Raw genomic sequence first — 10,000 nt, 5'->3', positions numbered from 1 at the left:
TTTATATTTATTTGTTATTTATTTTTTGCTTTCTCTTTTTCCAGGTGACGGTGACGGCAGTGGAAACGCGGGTCACACCGAGTTGTGATGTGTGTGTGCGTGTGTGTGTGTTTGTTTGTTTGTTGGTGTGTTGGTGTGTGTGTGTGTTTTGGGTGTCTATGTGTGTCTGTGTGTGGAAAGATTTGCTCCCTCCCTTTCTCTCGTCTCCCTTCCTTTCCCTTACCTTTCCTTCCCTTTCCCTCCCTTCCTTTACCTTTCCTTCCCTTTCCCTCCCTTCCCTTACCTTCCTCTCCCTTCCCTTGCCTTCCTTTCCTATCCCATCCCTTCCCTTTCCTTCCCTTACCTTATCTTATCTTACCTTACCTTACCCTCCCTTCTCTTCCTTCCCTTCCCATCCCTTCCCTTTCCATCCCTGCCCATCCCTTCCCTTCCCTTCCCTTCCCTCCCCTCCCCTTACCTTCCCTTCCCTTCCCTTCCCTTCTATGTGAAAGACAGATAGACACATTCACAAATAAATAGATACAGACATAATATTACACCCCACACACACACACACACACACACACACACACACACTTTATTCTGTATGGACTTCACACATTCCAATTTTCTTTGTGTGTGTGTGTGTGCGTGTGTGTGTGTGTGCGCGCATGTGTGTGTGTGTGCGCATTTATTTGTGAGTTGCCTACCCCTCAGTATCATTTATTATTATTATTATTATTATTATTATTATTATTATTATTATTATCCTGTTTTTTTATGTTTGTTTCTTTAGCATTTACAAACACACACACACACACACACACACACACACACACACACACACACACACACCTCCATTTCTCCTCCTAACATATCCTTTTTTTCCTCCATCTCTCTTCCTCCTCTCCCTCCCTTCAAATCTTTCCTCCAGTTCTTTCCTCCACCTCTCCATTTTCTCTCCAAGCACAAAAAAAAAGTAGACCATTTCGGAATTTTCTTTTCTTGCGTACGACGGACTTCGCTAACTACGTCGTGTGTGTGTGCGTGCGTGTGTGTGTTCGGCAGTCCCGCTCACCCTCACCCTTCATATTCCTCCGTCAATTGCGTCGTAATAGCCCCCAAAGCGACACCATATATACACGTGTAAGCTTCTATACGTATGCACATATTTATACAAGCGTAGGCGTCGTTACGGATTCTAGAACGTCATCGGATCACGGTCTGTTTGCATCCTGAGCCCTGTTACGTATCGAGAAGTTTAGGAGAGTTTCGGCGACGCGATTCCCGGCGCTTTTGTGTTACGTTCGAGCGACGGATTGAGTTTGTACGACATGAACTTTGTGTTATTGTGTTGCATAGGAAGTTGTGTTTAACGTTGATTTCGTACGGCTAAAGGAGTGATTTGTGTTGCATATGTGGAAGGGTGTGGAGGACATTGCGACAGGGAATCTAGTGTTTGAGGAATTGTGTTGCATAGAAGGAGGTTCATACGTAGTGTTTCAAGAGTTGCGGTGATCAGTAAAGGCTTTGAGTTGTTACGTAGAGACAAGCTAAATTTTTTACATATTACCGAAACCCTTCATATTTAGTGTTACGAATCGTGTTACATTACGTAGAAGGAGGTTGAGTATATTACGAGAGGAATCACTCGCATCTAGAATTTGAAGAATGCGTTAGTTAAAAAGTCTTTGAATTGTTATGTAGCGACTTGTTAAATTTCCTGCGACGTGAAAAATTGCGTTGTGTAGAAAAGGCTTTGAAATCTGTTGTGTTATAAGCCTCAAATGGTTACGTAGCGAGTTTAAATTCCTTACGACCTGAAAAATTAGCATGAAAAATTGCGTCACGTAGAAAAGCCTTTGAAATCTGTTGTGTTATGAGCCTCAAATGGTTACGTAGCGAGTCATTAAATTCCTTACGACCTGAAAAATTGCGTCACGTAGAAAAGCCTTTGAATTCTGTTGTGTTATGAGCCTCAAATGGTTACGTAACGAGTCATTAAATTCCTTACGACCTGAAAAATTGCGTCACGTAGAAAAGCCTTTGAATTCTGTTGTGTTACGAGCTTCAAATGGTTACGTAGCGACTTATTAAATTAGTTACGACAGGAGAAATTAGCATGGAGAATTGCGTCATGTAGAAAAGGCTTAGAATGCTGTTGTGTTATAAGCCTCAAATGGTTACGTAGCGACTTGTTGAATTTCTTACGACGGGAAAAACTAACATCTACGTAGTGTGAAGAATTGCGTCACGTAGAAAAAAAATGCTCTGAATTCTGTTGTGTTATAAGCCTCATTAAATTTCTAGCATCTAACAAATGATTACGTAGAGGAACATATCAAATTCATCTAGTGCTTGTCGAATCGCTACGTAGGAGACTCGACTTAATGTATTTTTACCTCAGAATCTACTTGAATTTAGCGTGTACGTAAAGAATTGGGATCGCAGTGGATTAGGAGGTATCTGAATAATTTGAAAGGAACAGAGATTGAGGAATAGAGAAACAGACTTGTGGATGAACGTAAAAGATAGAGATTGAATAACTGAAATGAATTGAGATTGTGACGGAGATTGAGGCTTAGAGAAACAGACTTGTGGATGAACGTAACAGATTGAGATCGAAACGTAGGTGAACACACTCTTGAATAACTGAAATGAATTGAGATTGTGACGGAGATTGAGGCTTAGAGAAACAGACTTGTGGATGAACATAACAGGTTGAGATTGAAACGTCGGTAACCACACTTTTGAATAACTGAAATTGAGATTGAGACGAATTTAAGACATTTGTGAATAGCCTTAACTGAGACGAACATAGAATGATTCATAACAGGCATTCATAAGCGACAGAACAGGAACAGAAATTAATTGAGATTGAGGTGAATTTAAGACATTTGTGAATAGCCATAACCTAGACGAACATAAAATGAGGTCGTAACAGGCATTCATAAGCGACGGAACAGGAACCTTACGTAGCGTCGGAACAGCATTGTCACAGATTAACAAGTTTCAAGAGTTAGCGCCCGGAGGATACGAAGATCCCGTGACGAAACCGTGCAAAACTAGAACATGTCCGTACGTAATCTGTTTCAGTGGCACGATTACGAGTTTTATTATCACGAGTATGTCATGGAGTTGGCGTTTACGTAGTGGGGGTGTTAAAGATGAGCATAATGGTGAGGGAAGGACGTAAGGGATAGTGAAGAGGTGTGTGCGCATGTGTGTGTGTGTGTGTGTGTGTGTGCGCAGTTTACTTAAGGGAAGGGACATGATTTAAAGATTGTGTGTGTGTATGTATGTATGGAAAGGAAGGACATAATATGGGGAACTGTGTGTGTGTGTGTGTGTGTGTGTGTGTGTGTGTGTGTGTGTGTTCAAGTTTCCATCACGGTAAATGTTTAAGTTGATAATGTATAGAAAAAAAAATGTTGATATTCTTCTCTTTTTCCATTATTATTATTATTATTATCATTATTATTATTATTACTATTACTATTATTTTTACCATCATTATTACTGTCTTGCCGTCGAACGTAACAAGATCAGGAACGTCACTTTAAGGAGTCACACTTACTTACGTTGTCTATAGGAACGCAAGTGAGACCGAGACATGCATGGAGGGTTCGGCTGCCTCGGCTAGTGTTTACATTTGTGTTGGTTGGGTTTCCGTTCGGCTGTGTTGCGTTCGAGTTTGTGTTTGTCGAGGAGGCGGCGGCGCTCGGGAACACTTGTTTCGGCATCTCTCGTCGGTGGTGTTATGTCGTAGTGAGATCTGTGTGTGTGATGTTGGTTGTTTATGAAGGTATGATTGAATACACCAGTCAGTCAGTCAGTCAGTCAGTCACACACATGAGGTTTTTAGTAATACATGAAAACAGTATTGTATAGCTCAGTCAGGAAATCAATCCGTCAATAAGTCAGTCACTCAGTTCATCAGTCAATCAGTCAGGAAGTCAGTTAGTCGAACACACATGAGATTTTTAGTGTTATATGGAAACAATATAACATCACTCAGTCAGGAAGTTAGTCAGTCAGTCAGTTCATCAGTCAGTTAGTCAGTCCGTCACACAAATGAGGTTTTTAGTATGACATGAAAACAATATTATATCAGTCAGCCAGTTAGTCAGTCAGTCAGTCAGTCAGTCAGTCAGTCAGTCAGTCGAACACACAAGGTTTTTAGTATTACATGAAAAGGAAATCAATGTCAGTCATTTAGTCAGACCATCAATCAGTCAGTCAGTCAGCCAGTCTCCCTCACTTCTGTATTTCTAATTTCTTCCTTAAGTAGCAGAGGAGTAAAGAAAGCGTAAGTAAGGAGAGAGAGAGAGAGAAAGGAAGGAAGAACCAGACAGTAAAGAAAGAGAGAAAGAAAAGAAAGAAAATACAAATAAAATCCAGATGAACACCAGAGATAAATGCCGAAAAAATGCCCTCCTCCAAAAATGTCCCCCCTCCAAAAAATGTCCCTCCCCCCCAAATAAAAATGTCCGTGTGCCGTCGCCTTCCGAGGGATTACGAGGCGATCTATTCCACTTATTTATTGACCTAACTTATCCACTCAAAAAAAAAAAAAAAAAAAAAAAAATGAGTGCATGAATTTAAAGGAGAGAAAGTACGAGGGATGGTGATGATATTTTTTGATAAGTTTGCATGGAGTCGTCTGATCATTATTATTATTATTATTATTATTATTATTATTATTATTATTATTATTATTATTATTATTATTATCATTATTTATTCCCTAGTATTAACATTGATAACCTCGGTGATGTTTTTTATTATTTTTCATTCGTAAAACTTCATTCTACACAATTTTTTTTTTTTGGGTACGAATTAGCGCAGTTACGTATAAGGTAATGTCGCACTTATTCATGTACGTAATAGGGTCTTAGATTTTTTTTGAGTTAAGTTTTATTCATTTATATTTACCAATCCTTAGCTGTCCGTAGCTCAAAGTTCTGTGTAGCACTTAAGAAGAAGCCGAGAAAAGGTCTTGAAAAACAATAAATGGGAAAGATTGACTTCTAGCGTTTATATATCTTACTTTTACGTCATCTATGAATCCCCTGGTAATGTTAAGAAGCTGTCTATGTATTTATTTTTGTTTAATCTGCTACTGTATGCCTGAAATTAAGCTTAGGTAGGCGCCATTTATGCTTGGCTCATGCTACCCCCCGGAACTCATTCTAGATTCACTTGGACGGTTTCCTCTAGAGTCCAGGTTGATGGTTGGTCTTCAGGACAGCATGTGGGTAGTCTTAAGCCACTCGGCGGTGACTGAGAAATCCCAGGTGGTAATGTGGGGATTCGAACCCGCGTCGTCCACCACGCTGTGAATGCAGGGCCCACACGCTAACCACTCAGCCACCGCCTACCCTTTAAAAGATAAGCAGGTCTTTTCAACTAACACTTTCATTGCAAAAATCAAAACTGTAGTAGTAGTAGTAGTAGTAGTTGTAGAACCCCCTCGATCTCTTGACTATCTGCTATTTCCTTCCTTTCTCTCTCTCTCCTTACTTTCTACTCCTTTTTGTCTCTTTCTTTTCTTCCTTGCTTTCTTACTTATCCTTCTCTTCCTTCCTTCCTTCCTTCCTTCTGTAAAAGTTGCTCAAAGAATTCTACTACAGTGGGACTTTTCTATGGGCCAGTAGTAGTAGTAGTAGTAGTAGAAGTATTAGTAGTAGGACCCTTTGTAAAGTATATGGTCGACACTACATACCTACTACTACTACCACTACTACTACTACTACTACTACTACTACAGCTGTCTTTGGTAAGTAGAAATAGTCATAGATAGATTTAGATTTAGAGCAGAACAAGGAAGCAGAGAACAAGGAGAGAGGAGGAGGAAGGCAAAGGAAGAGGAAGAAGAAGAAAAGAGGAGGAAGAAGAGGAAAGGGAAAAAGAATAAGAGGAAGAAGAAGAATAGGAAAAATGAAACGTAGGAGAGGAAGAAGAAGAGAACAAGAAGATGAAGGGTAGAAGGGAAGAGACAGATAGACAGAAAAAAAAAAAAAGACGGATTGATGGATGGACGTCAACACCACAAGAAGAAGAGGTGGTGATGATGGTGGTGGTGGTGATGCTTGCAACACCACTGAACGCTCCGAGATGGTGATGTCAGCTGTTGAGGGAAGGGTAAGATTGTGTGTGTGTGTGTGTGTGTGTGTGTGTGTTTGTTAATAGTTACTGAAATAATGTCCATATATTCTCTCTCTCTCTCTCTCTGTCTCTCTCAGATGTGGTTATTTTTCAGAGGAGGAAGAAGATAAGGAAGAGGAAGAAGAAGAGGAGGAAGAAAACAAAGGTATAAGAGACAGACAGACAGACACAGAGACGGAAAGATAAAGATGAAGAAAGGAAGGAACAGGAAGAGAAACACACACACACACACTCCCCCCCCCGAAACACACACACACACACATGCACCCTCCCCCCCCAAAACACACACAGACCCCTCCATCCCACCCCCCAAACATACACACACACTCCCTCCCCCCCCCCAAAACACACACAGACCCCTCCACACACACACTCCCCCCACCCACACAAACACACACACACACACACGCACACACACACACACAGCCCTCCTCCCCCCTCCATCCCCCCCATACAGTACACACAATCAAAGGAAGGAAAACAAGACTTCAAAAATTCAATATAGAGAACCATTTTTATTTAGAAATCGTCGTCGTACATACAATCAACAGCGACAACAACAACAACAATAATAATAATAATAGCAATAATAATAGTAATAATAATAGTAATGCATATATACAGTGCCCGTAAAAAAAATCTGCATATAGTATTTTCATCTTAGGCTAAAAAAATGTTGAGCTCTCGACAACCGAACTTAAACAACCAAGACCACAATTCGTAGAGGCGGTGGAGAGAGAGAGAGAGAGGGAGAGAGAGAGAGAAATACAAGATGAAAGAGGGAGAAGAAAAGAAAGGAAGGAAGGGAGGGAGGGAGATAGAGGGGATACTCTCTCTCTCTCTCTCTCTCTCTCTCTCTCTCTCTTCACCACCTTCACAATCAACAATTATTATATTATTAACACGTACAATCAGGTTATTAGACGTGTGTGTGTGTGTGTGTGTGTGTGTGTTACATCAATACACACACGCACACACAATAAAGCACTATATACAAGGCCTCAAGTGTCTTCTACTACTACTACTACTACTACTACTACTACTGGTGGTCTGTAAGTAACTGGAATGGACTAACACTGCATGGATATATAATAGTAGTAGTAGTAGTAGTAGTAGTAGTAGTAATGGGATGAGAAGGAGAAGGAAAAGTATGAGAACTGTCGAAATAGTAATGATTGTAGTAGTAGTAGTAGTAGTAGTAGTGGTCGGTGCATACGTAATCCTACACATAGGCACAAGTTGAGGATGACCTTACGAACCTACTGGGCGGAGAACAGCAATCGATGTCGTAGTGGTTAGCGCATCACCACCACTCGGAACTTCACCTTACGTACAACCCTTCACCAACCTATCAACAAACACACCATTCTACATAGATCTCTTCACTCACCCATCAACAAACACAGCATTCTACGTAGATCTCTTCACTCACCCATCAACAAACACAGCATTCTACATAGATCTCTTCACTCACCCATCAACAAACACAGCATTCTACGTAGATCTCTTCACTCACCCATCAACAAACACAGCATTCTACGTAGATCTCTTCACTCACCCATCAACAAACACAGCATTCTACATAGATCTCTTCACTCACCCATCAACAAACACAGCATTCTACGTAGATCTCTTCACTCACCCATCAACAAACACAGCATTCTACGTAGATCTCTTCACTCACCCATCAACAAACACAGCATTCTACGTAGATCTCTTCACTCACCCATCAACAAACACAGCATTCTACGTAGATCTCTTCACCAACCCATCAACAAACACAGCATTCTACGTAGATCTCTTCACTCACCCATCAACAAACACAGCATTCTACGTAGATCTCTTCACTCACCCATCAACAAACACACCATTCTACATAGATCTCTTCACTCACCCATCAACAAACACACCATTCTACATAGATCTCTTCACTCACCCATCAACAAACACAGCATTCTACATAGATCTCTTCACTCACCCATCAACAAACACACCATTCTACATAGATCTCTTCACTCACCCATCAACAAACACACCATTCTACATAGATCTCTTCACTCACCCATCAACAAACACACCATTCTACATAGATCTCTTCACTCACCCATCAACAAACACACCATTCTACGTAGATCTCTTCACTCACCCATCAACAAACACAGCATTCTACGTAGATCTCTTCACTCACCCATCAACAAACACAGCATTCTACGTAGATCTCTTCACTCACCCATCAACAAACACAGCATTCTACATAGATCTCTTCACTCACCCATCAACAAACTCAGCATTCTACGTAGATCTCTTCACTCACCCATCAACAAACACAGCATTCTACATAGATCTCTTCACTCACCCATCAACAAACACAGCATTCTACGTAGATCTCTTCACTCACCCATCAACAAACACACCATTCTACGTAGATCTCTTCACTCACCCATCAACAAACACAGCATTCACGAGATCTCTTCACTCACCCATCAACAAACACAGCATTCTACGTAGATCTCTTCACTCACCCATCAACAAACACAGCATTCTATAGATCTCTTCACTCACCCATCAACAAACACAGCATTCTACGTAGATCTCTTCACTCACCCATCAACAAACACACCATTCTACATAGATCTCTTCACTCACCCATCAACAAACACAGCATTCTACATAGATCTCTTCACTCACCCATCAACAAACACAGCATTCTACATAGATCTCTTCACTCACCCATCAACAAACACACCATTCTACGTAGATCTCTTCACTCACCCATCAACAAACACAGCATTCTACGTAGATCTCTTCACTCACCCATCAACAAACACACCATTCTACGTAGATCTCTTCACTCACCCATCAACAAACACAGCATTCTACATAGATCTCTTCACTCACCCATCAACAAACACAGCATTCTACGTAGATCTCTTCACTCACCCATCAACAAACACACCATTCTACATAGATCTCTTCACTCACCCATCGACGAACGCACCATTACGAGTCAGCGCTTACGTCGAGGAGAACGATGTTAATACTCTGGATAACCGAGCCGAGATAGGAAAAGTTAACCCACGTCGAAAGGAAGATTTGGTAACTGTTCTTCCTTTCGACAGTGGTGTTCCGATTGCTACGCCTTCCCCTTATAGTTTTCCCTTGTAATGTAAGAGCACTGAGGCGGAGGAGGAGGAGGAGGAGGAGGAGGGTAGCTGAACGTGTGTAAGCCATGCATGTACGTTTGACGAGACTTGACAAAACCGTTTACGTAGCTATCAAAAAATTATTAAGAGCTTAGGTGTGAAGTATAGGCCTCTCTCTCTCTCTCTCTCACACAGCACACAGGTCCCACAGAATGTCATCCCACAGTATGTTGACAAACCCCACAGACACATAGGTGACTCTCTCTCTCTCTCTCTTTTTTTCATTTCCCTTTTCTTCCCTACACTTTCCTCCTCCTCTTCTTCTTTCCTTTATTTCCTTCTTTTTCCCCTCGCTTCGTCTCCTCTTACTTTCCCTAAGATTCATAATATGCTCTCTCTTTCTTTCTATCTTCCCTCTATCTCCTCCGTTTATCTCTCTCCATAACACACTCTTACGTATTTCAGACTCGGCGCATCGGCCAAGATGTAACCTGGTTCAACACGGCACACCAAGGAACAGCGTACGAAGCCGCCACCTCCTCCTCCGTACCTAACCTTACGATACATCTTCTACGGCTCCGAGGGCGAGACTATCGATGGTGGGATTACGTACTGAGGGTGTTAATTTTATGGTCGTATGGAATGAAATAAACTACATACGGAAAATATACACTATTCTGTTATTTGATCCCCCTAAGCAGTAGTAGGAG

At 41.3% G+C, this 10,000-nt stretch overlaps 2 protein-coding genes across 4 annotated transcripts in view; one reads left to right on the top strand and one right to left on the bottom strand.

The window, feature by feature from the left end:
• LOC127006286 (hypoxia up-regulated protein 1-like) overlaps positions 1-5,006 on the top strand; it is a 33,232-nt gene extending 28,226 nt beyond the window's left edge. Inside the window, exon 19 of the mRNA XM_050876001.1 lies at positions 45-5,006. Within this exon, the coding sequence (XP_050731958.1) occupies positions 45-88 (44 nt within the window). The 3' untranslated portion in view covers positions 89-5,006. The remainder of the gene's footprint in view (positions 1-44) is intronic.
• A 1,628-nt stretch (positions 5,007-6,634) lies between these two features.
• LOC127006285 (RAB11-binding protein RELCH homolog) overlaps positions 6,635-10,000 on the bottom strand; it is a 15,651-nt gene continuing 12,285 nt past the window's right edge. Inside the window, exons 11-12 of one of the 3 annotated variants that reach the window (XM_050875996.1) lie at positions 9,004-10,000; positions 6,635-7,495 (exon numbers count right to left, since the gene is read on the bottom strand). The exon at positions 9,004-10,000 is cut by the window's right edge and continues 2,721 nt beyond it. The gene's annotated coding sequence lies outside the window, so the exon portion shown is untranslated. The remainder of the gene's footprint in view (positions 7,496-9,003) is intronic. The other 2 variants (XM_050875998.1, XM_050875999.1) reach the window with 2 other exon arrangements.

Source organism: Eriocheir sinensis, chromosome 32, assembly GCF_024679095.1.
Source record: "Eriocheir sinensis breed Jianghai 21 chromosome 32, ASM2467909v1, whole genome shotgun sequence".
NCBI lineage: Eukaryota > Metazoa > Arthropoda > Malacostraca > Decapoda > Varunidae > Eriocheir > Eriocheir sinensis.
This window is presented reverse-complemented; position numbering and strand designations above follow the sequence as displayed.